Here is a 16,646-nt window from a genome sequence, read left to right on the forward strand (position 1 = left end):
ACGACACAGACGATATTGGGACTGGAACTTGCTAACATGGTCTTTACATCAACGCTAGTCCTGTACCCTACAAACTTGTCTGTGAAGGAATATGGGCAACCAAGCAGAGTACAGCTTTCATTCCATTTTGCAACTGGGCTTGGTCACACATTTCAGAAAAGTCATAAACATTAATTCATGTTTTTCTTCAAATTAAGCAGACATCTGGCAAAAATTATTATTAATAGAAGGTAGAGAAAAGCCGCATATGGACAGATACATGGAGATTATGAATGACTGGAGTTATGATGCCATATGTATGCTTACACCACTTTCACTTTGAGACTTAGAAAATGTTATGTGCTTGATTTTTGTTGCACAGTGTGTACCAAAATAGAAAAGTAAGGGGGAGAAATAAAATGGAACCTTTTCATTGTGTAGCAGTAGACTGTCACCAGAAGCCACATCGTGGAAAATTTTGGGGAATGCACAAACAAGATTCCTCCAACATTAGAATTTAAAACATGTCTGACACTATGGGTAACTTAATACAAAGGGAAATAACATCTGAATGGAGTGGTTTTGTGATGTGCTAGAATATTGAATTCTTGCCACAGAAAGTTTCTAACTATTCTAACATGGTTTTAGATTACTATACCGAACATCTAGAATGTAAGCGGTACTTTTAAGGGAAAATAAATAACATTGGCGTGTTTTTAAAAGTGGATTGCTTTCCAGAAAATATCATAGATATTCTGAAATAACTTGCACAATTGCTCTATTTATCATTGTTGACAAAGAGCTTGAAATGAACATTCTTATGTTAGATAAGTAACATTGATCAGCCGTGATGTATCGTATGTTGCTTATTGTTATGTTGTAGTGAGCAGAGCATCGCATCGGCGCGGGCGTCTGTAATGGTTTATGATGATTTAAACAAAAAGTGGATTCCAAGTGGCACCTCTTCAGGGTTATCCAAAGTTCACATCTACCAGCACCAAGTGAACAACACGTTCAGGGTAGTTGGTCGCAAACTGCAGGATCATGAGGTGCGGTGTACTTCAGAAATTTTAGTGATTTTTTTTAGGAGAATCTGCTTGAATTTTGCTTAGTAAAAGTGTATGTCGTACCTTAAATATTATAACACGTAAGATATGTTTGAAATGTTTTTTGTTTTTCATTGGTTGGGATAGACATTTTTTTAATTTTAAAATATTTATTATACAATGGTTACTGAAGCTGTTGTAACCTTCAAGTATGACACGTGTGCTCCCTCACTTGACATGCTATTTGTTGCATGTAAAAATCTGAAATGCTGGTTGTGTTAGATATGAATCACCTTCACATAGTTTTTTAACAATAGATGTAATCAACATTGACATATCAGTATTTTGATCTGCTTACTACTTTGTAACAGATATTTTTAAAGAAACCTTCTCAGTGCATCTGCCATATGAATACATTTCAGTGCAAATGAACTTTTTAGATCATAATATTAGACATATACTTCAATTATCATTCACAAAATACGTTGCTGATGTTTGGTAAAATATTTGTTTTCTAAGCAAGCGGTAGGGAGATGTTTGAATGAAGGAAGGAAAAATTAATACTCTGTTGAATTCTGTATTAGAAACATAACACGTGTTGTATCAGAAAAATTATTTATGCATTCTTTAGGAGGAAGTTTTGTCTGTCGTAGGATTTGAAGCTCTCACAGTGGCCGATATGAAGATGTCTGTTTTCCGGGCTCTAATACTGTAGTCTGGTAAAAGATTAATGTTTCAGATGTATTTCATGTCATCAGGGCAATGGATATACCTCTGAAATGGTAAATATCTACCAGTCTGCATAGCGTTACAGCCCAGAAGATGGGCAACGTCAATTTTATGTTGTCCAACTGAATGTTTTTATCTATAAAATTTAATTGTTGTGATGTGCTCTGAACATTGTGACCTGAATTGAACATTCTGGTGTGGTGTTCCTGACTTTGATTCTCTTGGTACTGTTGTGCGGAGAATTACTTTGTTTTCACGACAAAATATTATTGTTAGACAATTTACGTACTGATTAAATGACTGACAAATAAATTAATTTCATGTGTACTACTTAAAAATCATGCTACACTAATTGAAAACCATATTTAAGAGGTCAAGCGGTTGTGTGTGTGTGTGTGTGTGTGTGTGTGTGTGTTTTTTTAACAGTTATTTGACTGTATCACTTTATTGAGCGTCATAATTTTCCTGTTGCAGGAGAGTTCATGCTGTTAACAAGTTTAATTACTGGGGTTAATTGGTTCTTTGTTTGTAAACTTTTTCTTGCAATATTAATTTGATACTTTCAGAATTTAAATTTGTCTGATTGTCAGTGTATATAAATAGTTCAGCATCGTCATGAACATGATTGATGTATTGATGATAATCTATTAGTTAACAATATGTCACATTATAGGTGGTGATTAACTGTGCTATCTTGAAAGGACTAAAGTATAATCAAGCAACGGCCACATTCCACCAATGGCGTGATAACAAACAGGTGTATGGACTCAACTTTAGCAGTAAGGAGGATGCCGACTCCTTTGCTCGTGCCATGTTCCATGCTCTAGATGTGAGTATTGTCATTTATGAGTTGAACATTAAATTATCTTTCATAACCGTTGATATTTGTGCTGTCAAATCAAGGAAGATATTTTATGAATGAATAATCTAAGCAGTGTTATTGAAAATTTGTGTGAAACGTGAAAATTCTGCACCTAAATATTTTGCGAATAAGATGCTTAATTGAGGAAATACATTTTAATACTTATGATCTTCAGACTCATCTTGTAGCTGACTATGTATAGACTTGTGCAGACCTTTAGTGACTGTTGAATGGGGGATTGTTCTTTTGAAAATCAGTTGCTGAACTGTCGGTGTTGGTCTTCTGGGTTGTTATACCATGTGGACTTCTAGGTAGATATTAGTGTTTTGGGGGAACATGATGCTTCCATGTTCATCATGTTCTGGGCTAGCCATACCTATAAGTCCACATTGTTACAATCCAGAAGGCCAACATCAACATCTTCACTGCCACGAGAACCTCAAATCTAAATCATAGAGCTGCTGATATTTTTGCAGATTTTATGTATGTCTTGAGTATTTGAAATCTAACGATGCAGAACTTGGAAAATGATTTATGGTTTCGATGATAAGTTATAGAATTTAATTTATTGTGTTATCACAGTATAAATTTGTTCTGATATACTCATAACAGGTAACAAGGTTTAAAATACATATTTTCTCAATTATCTGTTCAGTTTACTGTTGTCACTTTCATTATGATAAGTGCAGTTTATGTATTGCCTTGAAAGCACTACAGAGCTACCCCAGGTGGTTGCTGGTCAGTATGTGAAGAGCTAACAGATGTCCGTAGTTAGGTTCTTTTATATGCAGGTGCTGAGCAATTCCATCTCTCGGTCAGTGGGGCAGCCACCCATGGCACCTGTCACTCAGCCTGTGTACCAGCCCACAAATAATGGACAATATGAAGAAGACATGGGATACAGGTAACAGCTGAAAAGTGAATGAGCTCTCCATTTTCCTTTTTGATTGCACATACAAGTACGTCTTTAATGAAATGAGAAGCCATAACTTGGCCATCTGCACAGAATAGGAAGAGGTCTCAAGGTTTTTGCGAGTAAACTTCAGAAATATCAGCCAAATGAAATTTCAGTCAACTCATAGATTTAACTTGATACTGGGTCCTCATGAGGGTGTAGCCTCCAGCTATAATTGCAGATATAAAGTGGATAGACCAACCACTTTCATAAGTTATTGGCTATTTATTTTATATTGCCAATAATTGTGGTAAAAATGATTAGTCTATTTAACTTTTGTGCTGTAATACTACACAGAATGAAGGTTTTTAATTAAGATGATTACATTTTCTTTGAAGTATAAGATTACATAAGGTTAGATCACATCATGAGGGAAATAATGAAAATGTAATAAGGGACAGAAGTAGAGAACTGGCTCTCCTTATAATAGTGATGACAGTTTGAGTTTGTATTATGTATTGTTGCTCATCCTTGCAAGATGTTTCCATTCCGGTGTGTCAACTTACAACCAAGCTTCTCCATCTGTCTGGCTTTCCATAACACCTTATCAGTTTGCTATGGTCTTTTTTCCCCTTTATGTGACATCTTTCCTAATCTGTTGTTCCCATCTTGATCTTGGTCACCCTGTTGTGCATTTTCCTCTTACATGTTCAAACCCTTTGAAATTCTCTCCTGATTTGTTCTTAGAATATGTCCATTCCATCTCATTCTGTTATATGTTAGTTTGCCTTCCAGTGTGTTTGACTTTAGATTCTGTCTTTTGGTTTTTTCTCTTTACTTCTTAAAAATCATATTTTATGCTATTAATATCTGTCTTTGTTCAAGTTTATGCTTCATGTGTTAATGTTGGCATATGGTAATTTCTAAGTACTCATATTTTCCCCTTAGACAGTTCCCATTTCCATGGTATGTCCCCTCACTACTTCATAGAATTTTTTAATCTGTCATATAAACATTTTTTATATATAAAAATATTCTTCATTGTTATTTATTAGTGTCATTTGACAATTTTATGGTTGTAATTCCTTTTTAATACGGTATGTTTGAGTCTGACATTTTCTTAATTAGCATGTTTACAGTGTGTTGAATGATCCATTTTAAATTAATGACGCTTATAAGCGAATATGATTTTTTTCATATGAAGGATAATATTGTTGCATTTTATATGTTTTGCCGTCCACCAGTTCTGCCTTCAGCTTCCACCCACTTACAGTCATGCCTCCTGCTACAGGATACGAGATAACTGACAGATATTTTAATAAAACTGATTAACACAAGAGAAACATCTGTGCCCAAGATGAGAAGCATGGAATTGTTAATGTCCGAAATATTTTTCATGGCCTTGCTCTTTTTTAATGTGTGTATGAATTACAGTACAAATCAATCTATGAGGATGAGCCACGCCAGATCATTACAGGTCTAATAGAACCTGTCTGGTGGGCTCAAGTGATTTACTGTCTGTCCAGTGAAGGGTTGAATCAGAGTAGTTGCTTTCTGTGCAGTGTGACATATTATGTGTCTTATCTTTGTCAGTCTGCAACATTTGCTTTATGTAACATCATGGATTTTAATACTATGGGCAGGTACCATCCATCATTCAAACTGGTTGAGATTAGATTTTACAGATTCCAATTCATCCCCACTTCTACAAACTTGCAAAATAATCTTGTTTGATATATGTTTCTTGTGAGGAGTAGGGCTGGTATGTTTGTTGAGGGTGGGGTGGTTTGCACTCTTGTTACTGGCTTGCAGTCAGATGGTGACATTGCCGAGAGTTGCGTTGTATCACCAGGTGCCCTCAGCTGCCCCAGCCCCATCACGGATACCACATTCAGAGGTTGGCCCCAGTGGACCAGCAAGGTACGACTTGGGCGCTGTTGACGTGGTATTTCGACTGTGGTGATGTGGAATTTAAACTGGGCTTGGTTATGCTGGCAAAATATAAGTAAAATATTAATTTGGACAAGCAGGACTGAACATTTGGCACCTCCTTTGCTTCGGGTTTTAGCAGTCCTCACTAATGCAGTATTTGGGGTTAAGTTGACTGCAAGCTTCCTTCTTCCCCCTCTTGTAATAACAATAATACATCAGCGCTTCAAAGTAGGCTTGAAGCATGTGTGGCAAACTGGTCTGTAAAGTTAATCCTCAGACAAACTTGCTTCAGTTATGCAGTAGGTTATGATAGCTTCCATCTCAGCCTTCACCACTTGCAGTTCATCATTCTTCTAGAATTATTCACATTCTTTTGTAATTCTTAAAGGTAAATAATTATTTCTTTGAGGCATTTGATTTTATAACTATTAAATCAAGTATTATGAGAAAACTTGTTCGTGCTTTTTATCCTACTAATAGCATTGAATACAATCACCTTCTTGTAAGGCAGTGGCAATTTATGTTTCCTGGTTGGTGAACTTTTTGTTCATCTCTTGTTAACCCATTGGGTCAGCAGCACTTAACACATTGACCTGACTTTTTTGTGCTTTTCTTGCAAAGCTTTGATAATCTGTGTAAGACTGATGCATGCGTCTTGTACTTGTTGCTTTCACCAGTCTTCTGACAAAAATATGTTACATGTTGGATCACTGTCAGTTGCTGCATTGTCTGGTGCCTAGATCACCAGCTTCACTGTTTATCTGCATCATAGACATTATAGAATTTTGGTTTTATGGTATATGCAGCATTACATTTGCAGGTACTCTTATAATATTATTGTCATGCTTATGATACATTTTGAGGTTTTGATTATATGGTTGCACTATGAAGGTTTACAGGTAATAAATGGTGATAGGAAATAGGGTTGTGGTTGTGTTTGCATTGGCTGAAATCGTAGGTGCCAGGTTGCAGTGGCACCTAAAATTTTTGTGGTAGTGTTTAGAATTATCTGTGTACTATCATGATGGTTTTAAATTTTTGAATTTTAATTTTATTTGTAGTTCTGATTCCATCATGTAGGTGACATATTCAGATTTAGCAAATAAATTTATATTAATGTTATTTCCATCTCTGTTGGCTCCTATTTTCTGGAGGAGTTTATATGAATTTTGTGAGGCTTCCAATAACAGTGTATTTTTTTATGTTTATTTTTGTTATTTGTCTCCTAGTACTTGCAGCATATGTGTAAAATATTCCAGTGTCGTTGTGTCTTGGCAAGTGTAATCATACCTTCAAGTTATTTTCATTTACATTTTAAAAGAAAGGTCTGAAACATTCTCGTTATTTTAATTTGTGTGAGTATTAAAGAAAGTGATTTCTTCCTTTTGTCTTATAAAGAACAATAATGAACTTGTAATGGATGGCAGAGGTGAACACTTGATTTAAGCTTAGGTGTTACTTTAAAAGTGTGTTAATATTGATACTTGAGCTCTATCATACCAAAATGGTAAAAGCTACCTCAGTCTTCACAATCAAAAAAGTAAAGTAAACCTGTCCCATTATATGTCATGTAGGCGCTTGGAGGGAGGAGGTACAGCTCCTACTTATTCTTGACCTCAGCCCTAGATGGGGGTAAGTGGTCAGCGTCATGCCTTGGCTGCCCTTTACCCCCTAGGAAAGGGCCCCAGTACCCATTGGATAGGAGGCTGGATGGGCTCCAGAACCGGTCTGGATGCAGAGGCTAGGGAAAAAATCCTCTGTCGCCGTCAGGGATCAAACCTCTTGTTTGTCTAGTCCGTAGCTAGTCACTATACTGACTGAGCTACGCCGGCTCATCTTCACTAACAATCTTAAAGAAAAATGCAGTTTGTTTTTCCAAAATACTGATCATTTTTACCATTTGAACACTGTTCTAAACACTGAATACTGTATGCAGTGATTGATAAAATTATGTTTATGTCAAAATTGTGTTAATCATTAAATAACACTTGAACTGACATACAAATTACTTTTTCACAAGTCCATCAGAGTGAGATGCACGCTTCTTCTGTCTGCTTTTGCCTGTAGAAGTAGTTTTTATTTAATGACATAATTTCATCTCTGTTAGAATGTTGAGTATTTTCTAGAAGTACTAAGTGTCTGCAAGTACTCTTGAAGATGTATGTTCATTTCTTCCGTCGTCATTGTTGGGCTTATGTGTTTGTGCCAACTTACCATTCAACATTTTGTCCATACACTGCAAATCACATATGCTAATGACATTGTAACATGCTACATATTTTTTATATTTGCCCAGCTGCAATAGAAGCCAGTCACCTTACCTTCCATCATCTCCACATTTCTGAAAACTGTATACCTGATAGGAGATCAAAGTAAACTAAACTTTTTTGCCACCAGGCAGTTGTTTGTGGACCTAGGAGTATTCACTCCCATCCCCCAAAGATTTAAGCCTGTTTTTATGTTGCCAGTATTATTTAAGTCAAACTCATAAAGCGCAGTTCTGTGGGTGTTGCCGCTGAGTCTTACAGAGTTTTAGTTTTCTGTAGTCTGTTCCAGTTGTTAAGTTGAAACGTAAGCATGCCTTTCAGAGAGACAATGATTTGTGAAAAACAATGTAAAGATTTAGTGTTGTAGTATGAGATAGATGAAATGAGTGGAAGGACGTAAAGAGTATGCAGTGGATAATTTTTTTTAGAGAGAAAGAATATTATTTTGAATGTGGGATTTGTTATTCTGGTTTTAAGGAAAGTATTTGAGTGACGATGAAGTTTCGACACTTTGCTATAGGCAGGTGAGTGAAGTTAACTGAGTGTACTTAGTTTTGTTGACAGGACTATGACACGGGAGGATGTCGCCATTATTCAGGAGCGCAGGATGTCACAGCAGCAGCAACCGCCACAGCAGCAACAGCAAAGTAAGATTTGTAGACAGACATTAAGTGAGAAAGTAATTTATTATTAAATATATGTAGTCTAGAGAGACCAAAGCCCTCCCTGGGCTGTTGTGCAGAGGAAGAAGCAGAAGAAGAATAAGAATAAGAATATGCAGTCTACTTTTACATCAGTTTGTATCATAAACTGTGCATTTTGTTGCGAGTACATCGTCTTCAGGTTGTTATGATCCAGACATATTGAAAACTGGTCTCCATTCTTTTTGGATTATGCCATGTGGGTATATTGTGATCTATAGATGATCATATGTTACGTTAAAGCAATAGATTGAGTGTTGCCAACTTCAGTCAACAGATCAAAGAGTATATTTTTGTTATCACTGTTCACATTCTTGAATATATACACAGCTGCTGATGTGTATCTAATTTGTTGCTTTAGAAACGGTGTGTAATATATTCATAATGTACTCTTATTTTATCATTAGTGTGATTATTCTCAAGAATGGATAGATCATGGTCTTCTGGGCTCTTGTTCCATTTAGTATTTTGCAGTTTATTCTGAAGATGGAGGTGATATGTTCCTCTAAAAAGTTGGTATTCATGTAAAATACAACATGGCATAGTGGCCCATTCTCAAGCACATATTTGGTAAACATCAGTTTGGTGGTATTTTGTCGCCTTTTGTGTCTAATATTCTCTTTGTGTCTTGTTTTAGATATAAAACCTGGATGATACACAGTAATGTGTGTATATAATTTATTTTTTTAAGAATGACATATGATTATATATACACATGGTATGACTTTCATAAATATCAAGAGAAACTTATACTGATTTTAAATTAAGAAGATGAGGCAATGAATGTATTCTGTCATACAGTTTTAGGAAGCCCAGGGAGCCCGTCACCAGGAGCTCCAGCACCTCCCGCCCCACCAGGCCACCATCGCGCCTCTTCAGCTCCTCCTGCCCCACAACCTCCACCAATGGCCTTGGCTCCCCCAACATCATCACCTCAAACAGCTATGCCACCCCCTGCCCCACCGTGTCCTCCTTGGCTTGGTGCTTCTTCCCAGCCCCCTGCACCCCCTATGGTTGCTGCTGTGGCTGCTCCTCCTCCTCCCCCACCTCCCCCTGCCCCCAACATGTCTCGGTCATGTAGTTCTGATGGGCAGGAACAGACCTCCTCGTTGGCAGCACAACTTCAGAGTGCCAAACTCCGCAGATCAAACAAGGTACGTATGTTTCTTCTGAATTTGTCCTAGTGAGCAGTTCTTATGAAAAACATTCACTCATTTGTTGTGTACAAGAATGGCATGTGTAAGGTACATTATTAGTCTTATTTTTATTTTGTATTTCATTGGAATTTTAAAATGGCTGGTAGATTTTAGATACAGCCTGACTCTGTTAGATCATCACTCTTTGTCCACCACCGACACTGGTATTAAAGTGGGATGATTTTTTTTTGCAGCCATTTCTCATATAATATGTGTTTTTATAATGTGAATTGGTAATAACATTATTAATTTGTAAGAAAGCTATTTCCCTGGTACATTTTATGTTGAATATAAGAGGATCAACATAAAATAAGGAAATCGGGAGAAGTACACCATAAACGTAGCTATGAAGATTAATTTTGCAAAAGTAATGCATTCAAATTAATAATATGACCGACTACTGTAGAGAAATTACATTTGTGATAGTGAATCTGAACTCTGTTGGTAACCCCTTAATTTGAATTGAACCAGTGGTTCCTATCACACAGTTTTTCCACAATACATTGTTTTCTTGGAACATTATTATTGCGTTATAGGAGAAATGGCTGTAATCTATTTATTAATGTATTAAAGTGCTATATGGTATGCTAAATACTTCAGTTAGGATCTTGAGGGTAAAAGATACAGCAGAATTCTGTAGTATATATCTGCTCTTAACAACTTTTTAACAGTGCCATCTTATACAGTATTCTTATTTACTATGATATAATTTTGTGAAGACCTGTACATATCAAATTTTGTGTACAAAATTTGTCACACTCATCAGCTGTCCGAGTATGTTTGTTTTTCCTTGATGCTTCCCTCATTGCTGTTTCAATATTTACATTCATTTGCCTTATCTAAATAACTGATATGTTATCAAAGTCTTCAAATTTTGTGCTCTTCTACCATTTTACACTTTCACTTGTTTTGTTCTAGCGTTTCTTTTCCTCCATGGAGAACATACTTAGCACAGCATTTACTGATTGGTTTGCATCATAAAAGGGTGACATTTTTGGTTCTTTTTTGTATATACTAAATGTTCTCCATTAAATTCTCCAATTTACAAACGACATTCGTGAGAGTGTGGCTCAACATCTTACTCGATTATCTTCATAAGAAGATGTAAGTTGTTATATTGTGTTTTATTTGAATAGTTTTTACATTCTAAGAAAATATATAAAAAGCACTTTCATTGCAGGGGAGTCCACCAGCTGTCAAACAGAAAGAAAGTTCTCTTATTCGAGAGTTCTTTGTATTTTACCTGTTATTCAAATCAATACACCCCTCTCCAATGGTAGTTTCATTTACTGCAAATTATGCTTTTGGAATGTCACCAATTACATTGCAGACCTCAAGTAACAACCTAACTCCTTCCCTGAGACATTCTTAACTTTTGCTTAATGGAAGGCATATTACACGTTATTATGCATTTGACTGACAAATAGGTAAAAGTCTCAACTTGTGTAACTTAAAAATGGTTAAATGTTCATGTTTATTCATATTCTCCATACTTAATTGAGTGATCAGATGGCAACTTCATGTGCAGCAATCTGCAGAGAACAGTGGTTCCAGCACTAGCAGTAGCGGCAGCAGCAGTAACTATGGTACCATTGGACGTGGTGGAATGGCGAGCATGTCAAGTATGATGGACGAGATGGCCAAGACTCTGGCAAGACGTAGAAAGGCCGTTGAGAAGAAAGAGCATCCTGATGCAGAACAGGTACATTGCAACTCAGAAGCGAATTGATTGCTGGATAACTTTGTAATATAGTGTTTCTTATACCTTGCTCATCGATTAGTGTTGATCCTTAAGTCTGCAGAGGATAATCAGAAATGGTTTTTTAGCCTAATTTTTTTTAGCGGAACATAATAGATTTGTGAGAAGAAGAAGAAGAAGAAACAACAACAACAACAGCAGCAGTAGCAAAATAATAATAATAAAAGTTTCAGTTTGAAATTTGGATTCCACACATCCATATGAATTTAAGATTAGTTACACCTGTGAGATATATAGTATAGTTTTGTTTATCCTTGTTAATTGGGGGGGGGAGGTTGGTTATCATGACCTAGGTTTCTTATGGTTATTGTCATTCCTTGTAGGCAAATACTAGGATAAAAGAGTAAAAATAAATGTGCAAACCAATTAAATGATTACTCATCTATAAATGTGATTATGCTGTGTTACAAAGCCAGAATTTGTATAGATTATGTGTAATATTTATTTTCAGGAGGGAGACACAGGGCAGGACAAAAAACTGTGGGGAGACAAAACTAGCACAAATGGTAGCAAGTTTGGTAACAGTGGTGCCAGTGGTGGAGGAGGTAACGGGTCTGGCTCGGAGTCTCCGAAGCCATCTCGTAAGCGGTTTGGCTCAGCTAGTGAGGAACAGATACCGAAACTGAATGGTCTGCCAGATGGTGCCACATGTGTCACAGATTTAGACTCGCTCAAGCAAGAGATTCTCAAAGAAATGAGGAAGGAAATGGCAAAGTTGAAGCAGGACATCATTGATGGTAAGTAACAGCTACATTAAGGAAGTTATTTCAAGGTGGTAAATATATTAATATTATGGTCACATGACCTAAAATGTGCTTGTATTTTTTCCCCATTCGGATATGAAAAGAAGGTTGACGATGTCATATCGTGTTACTTTGGATTCTGTAGAGTAATTATATTTATTTATGAACTCACTTTGCTGCTTGTGGCTTACTCATTGCCCTGATGATGGAGGCAGTATGACCTCTGAAACGTTGGTTAACATCGACCAGACTACACAGCGCAACAACCCAGAAGACAGAAATCTTCGTACTCACCGCCCTGATGATGGAGGCAGTATGACCTCAGAAACGTTGGTAAACATCGACCAGACTACACGGCGCAACAACCCAGAAGACAGAAATCTTCATACTCATCGCCCTGATGATGGAGGCAGTATGACCTCAGAAACGTTGGTAAACATCGACCAGACTACACGGCGCAACAACCCAGAAGACAGAAATCTTCATACTCACTGCTGTGAAAACCTCAAATCTTACATATCTTTGAGATGTTTAATTTTTACCAGACTACATCACGCTACAACTCAGAAGACAGACATCTTCAGCTTTATGCTTGTTCTTAAGGATCGATTACAGATCTTTATTCTCACAAATTGTTTTATCTCCTTTGCAGCTCTCAGGGTGGAGTTTGCCAGGAGATAATCCTTGACATGCTGAGTTCCTATGATGGAAATGTTGGTCTCAGTCGCTGGACATGGATTTAATGAAGAGACTGCTTCAGCCATAGTGCTGCAGGAAGAACCAACATTCCCATTGCATGCAACATTTTGGTTTCTGTTGTATTACTGTAATGTTTCCGGTTATGCCCAACTCTTTGTTAAAGGGCATGCAGAAAATGGATCTTAATTTAGTGTTCATGTTAGCAGAATGACAATATAGATATCTTAAAAATTAGATAAAAATATCTGGGAAGCTGGCACAATATTTGTGTTTATTTTATGATTAGGACTAACACTGTTGTATATCAATTGTGTAATCATTTGAAACTTTAGTCAGAACTGGCTGAGCAAAATCTGTGGTCTTTCCAAAAGCCCAGTGGGCGATAGTTTTAACACTACTGCTTCTAGAGGCTTTGATTCTGTGTACACATTGCGGATTGTTTTTGGTTGTGACGAGACATGACAACTTCAGTTTTGAGTGCTGGGTTCTGTTTGTTAAAATGGTGCAGAAATTGTTACAGAAGAAACATCTGTTACTCAAGGGCATTAATGTGTGGTGCATGTAGGCATCAGTTGTATAAAGGCTTGTGAGCATGGTTGATTTCATTATTTGAATATTATTTTTGACATTTTCCATTGTCTGTTGTAACATTTGACATATATGACATTTATGGAGTTGTCTCTACTTCCGTCTTTTGGTCATTGGTTGGCGCTGTGCTTACATGTTTGTTATTCATTTTTATTTTAGTATTACTGGTGATGGTGTTGATCAAACCCAGAACCTTTTAAATTGTAAACTTTTGTGCCAATTAGTATGAAACGGTAGTAACAGTTTTGTCGGTAGAGTAGAATACAATAAGAAAGGAGGTAGTTGGGGTGGTCGTGATGATTTTTTGAATCTCCAACAATATCACATCAGTATCCTTGCACCTTGAAACAACTGCAGTAGTTTACTGATCGAGTCTTTAAGACATTTCAGCCGATAGTGAGCTCTGAATATAGTACCTGGGTCCTGGAAAGGACTCGCACATTCAGGATAGGACTGTTATTGTTTCATTAATCTGTTAGTGTAATGACATTTGATTACCTGAGGATGGGAGTAAAACAAATTCCTGAAACATCTTGTTCATCAGATATTCCTCAGACAATAGGCAGTGTGAAACATAGTGTTCTCATAATGCATATGACATATTTCCAAATAATGAGCTTTGCATTTGATTGTAAAACTGGTGGGTGACTAGTGGAGAAATATAATGAAATTACAGTTTGTAACAGCTAGAACATTACAAATGCACAAAATACTTATTCTGCACAAATCTTTTGTTACGTTTTTTGGGATTGTCCTTTATGCTTGTAATGGCAGAAAAGTGCTTCAGTTTATACATGAACATACAGTTGCGAAATGGATGAAATTTTATTTAACTTAAAATGAAGTGTCAATAGCATATAAAATATATTTTAAAACACTTTTACTTTAATTTTTATTGCATGAATGGTTTTTAATATAATTTTAGAGTGTATGTAAATATTAAAATCTTTTTACTGTATTTATTACTGTAAACAAAATGCACATTTTTATATTTATTTTATTGAGCACAAAAGTCTGAGTGTGAATTTATGTTGAAGTGACAAAGTTTATAAAATTTTGACCAACAGAGGGACTATTCTGTTCAGTTTTTCTACAGGCATAGCATTGTACATAGAGCTGCTTGTTCAGAGGGCTTCAGCTATATTATTATAATAATACTTGTAACTGCGAGACAGTAGCTGTAGGAAAACATTTGTCTTTAATGTAGTGCTGTTTACCCTTACATTGTGAGGGTGGGGGGGTGCCATCTATATCATGTACACTGCTATTGTGATATAATTTCTAGTTGGATTGATTTAATTATTTTTACTATTATATTTATGTCAAGCGATTGGCATCCCACCTGTATTTACTAAAGTGTGACCCTCCCCAAACCAAAATACATCGAACCCTTACCTCTCCTGCGTATCCTCCTCAAAACATGTATTTTAATGTGAATATTCACCCATTTTCCACATGGATAAATCTGAATTTTCTTAACTCTTTCGCTGCATAATTTTTGTTTGTACAAAGTGTTTTGTTACATAAATAAATCTGAAAAACTTTTTTTTCATTTACTTTATTTTGTAGACTACTTTCCAGCCTTACATTCATTCTGATATTTAGAATCTGCAAATAAGAGTTCATAATGTCATCTGCAATTTATGTCTAAAAATGCCATGGCTACCATTTAATAATATGACAGTGCTATATACAACATGGTACAATTTAAAAAAAAAATTGTGGAAAAAATTATATTTAATATAGGCAAAAGCTTCTGCATGTTGTCAACGGTTGTCCTGTCCTGTCTTGTCCCAGAAAAAAGGCTGCTGCATGTATGCGCAGGGCTGCAATAATGCGAGTTCTGTGGTATCTAGCTGTCATAATTCCTTGCATTATCACAAGTTCCGCAGTGAAAGAGTTAAACAGTTTTAATTTTAAGATCAACCAGGCCTACTCCTTCTCTCTTGAAGGTTCTTGCCTGCCTGACAAGTAGCCATTTATATATGTTGCAATGCATTCTTTTAAAGACTGCCACATTGATGAATGTAAAATGCAACTTTTTTTTTAAATATGACAATTTGAAATTTTTATCAAATGACACATTCTGATGCATTCATTCATTCTTTCATTCCGTAATATTTATAGTTGAGTTAGTTGAATTACAGTATTTATTTCCATTTAGTTGACATTTATATATGTATTTTACTGGCCTTGAAATCTGCTCAAGATTATGTAATTGGGATACTGCGTCTTGAATAATTTGGGCTTCATATCATAATATGTGTATGATATAGACAATGTATGTATTGTAAACCCATAGGGATGTGAGTTGCTGATATAAAGTTCAAGGAAGGGAGATTTTAACAAGAAATGATATTAAAAACCATTAAATAGGTAATACAAAAGGAAGATTTCTGTAAGTGATGTGATCTCACATTCTCAAATATATAATATTATATATTGTGTCTTTACAAATATTATGTACAGGAAAAGTGGTGATTATATCCTAAAATCTAGACGCCAGTCCTCATGTGTAATATGTAGTGTGTAATTTTCCAATATTACATTGAAATTATAAATGTATATTTAATAGTTTTTAATTGAGTATTGTATATGCCATACATTTTGTCTTTTTGCATTGTATTTTGAATAAACTTCTGAAATGCTTTGTTTTCTTTTTAATAATTTGATTACTGCTTTTGGCATGGTGTGTGACAGTAAAAGTATTTGAAATATTTACTATATTTTGTATGCACACTTTTGATTGGAAGAAAAGGCACTGTGGAAAGTAATATACTTCATTTGGCTGAACATATAGTGCACATTTTCCCCTTCAAATACCTTCTAAAAATCTGGCTGTTTATTATACCCATACTTGTTAAATTCAAACTAAATTTCAACAGTGTTTTATGGATGAAAATCAGTAGTGTTGCAGTGAAAGAAGTGGATTCATATATACAAGATGATTCAGGAGTAGTAGTTCTGAAATTCATGAGTATATGAATCATGTGATTTTGAGTGAAGATGTCCTGTTAACATTGTTGTGATTGGGAGAGGGTGAGGGGTCATAGTTTGAAAGTAAGGTAGATGTAACAGAAGTAAGGGTTGTAATGAAAAGTGTCATAGTAACTTCAGTGCCATCCTGGAAGTGTTATTTAATAATGAAATACAGAATGTGAGAAATACAAACCTCCCCCACCTCTATTATGGTTAGAATTCACATTAAGCTGTAGTCCCCTCTGCTAACCATCCCCACCCTATTATTTGA

At 35.8% G+C, this 16,646-nt stretch overlaps 1 protein-coding gene across 8 annotated transcripts in view; it reads left to right on the forward strand.

The window, feature by feature from the left end:
• Positions 1 to 16,046, forward strand: part of ena (ENAH actin regulator enabled) — a 27,650-nt gene extending 11,604 nt beyond the window's left edge. For 4 of the 8 annotated variants that reach the window (XM_022075763.2, XM_022075758.2, XM_022075759.2 and 1 more), the window contains 9 exons: positions 863 to 1,028; positions 2,428 to 2,583; positions 3,408 to 3,520; positions 5,324 to 5,431; positions 8,263 to 8,357; positions 9,213 to 9,565; positions 11,136 to 11,309; positions 11,818 to 12,103; positions 12,762 to 16,046. In XM_022075763.2, coding sequence (XP_021931455.2) covers positions 863 to 1,028; positions 2,428 to 2,583; positions 3,408 to 3,520; positions 5,324 to 5,431; positions 8,263 to 8,357; positions 9,213 to 9,565; positions 11,136 to 11,309; positions 11,818 to 12,103; positions 12,762 to 12,790 — 1,480 coding nt within the window. In that variant the 3' untranslated portion in view covers positions 12,791 to 16,046. The remainder of the gene's footprint in view (positions 1 to 862; positions 1,029 to 2,427; positions 2,584 to 3,407; positions 3,521 to 5,323; positions 5,432 to 8,262; positions 8,358 to 9,212; positions 9,566 to 11,135; positions 11,310 to 11,817; positions 12,104 to 12,761) is intronic. The other 4 variants (XM_087343930.1, XM_022075764.2, XM_022075767.2 and 1 more) reach the window with 3 other exon arrangements.
• The last annotated feature ends 600 nt before the right edge of the window (positions 16,047 to 16,646 follow it).

The sequence above is a fragment of the Zootermopsis nevadensis genome, unplaced genomic scaffold (assembly GCF_977971745.1).
Source record: "Zootermopsis nevadensis isolate Lab colony 2312 unplaced genomic scaffold, Znev_1.0 Znev_ptg000007l, whole genome shotgun sequence".
Lineage (NCBI taxonomy): Eukaryota > Metazoa > Arthropoda > Insecta > Blattodea > Termopsidae > Zootermopsis > Zootermopsis nevadensis.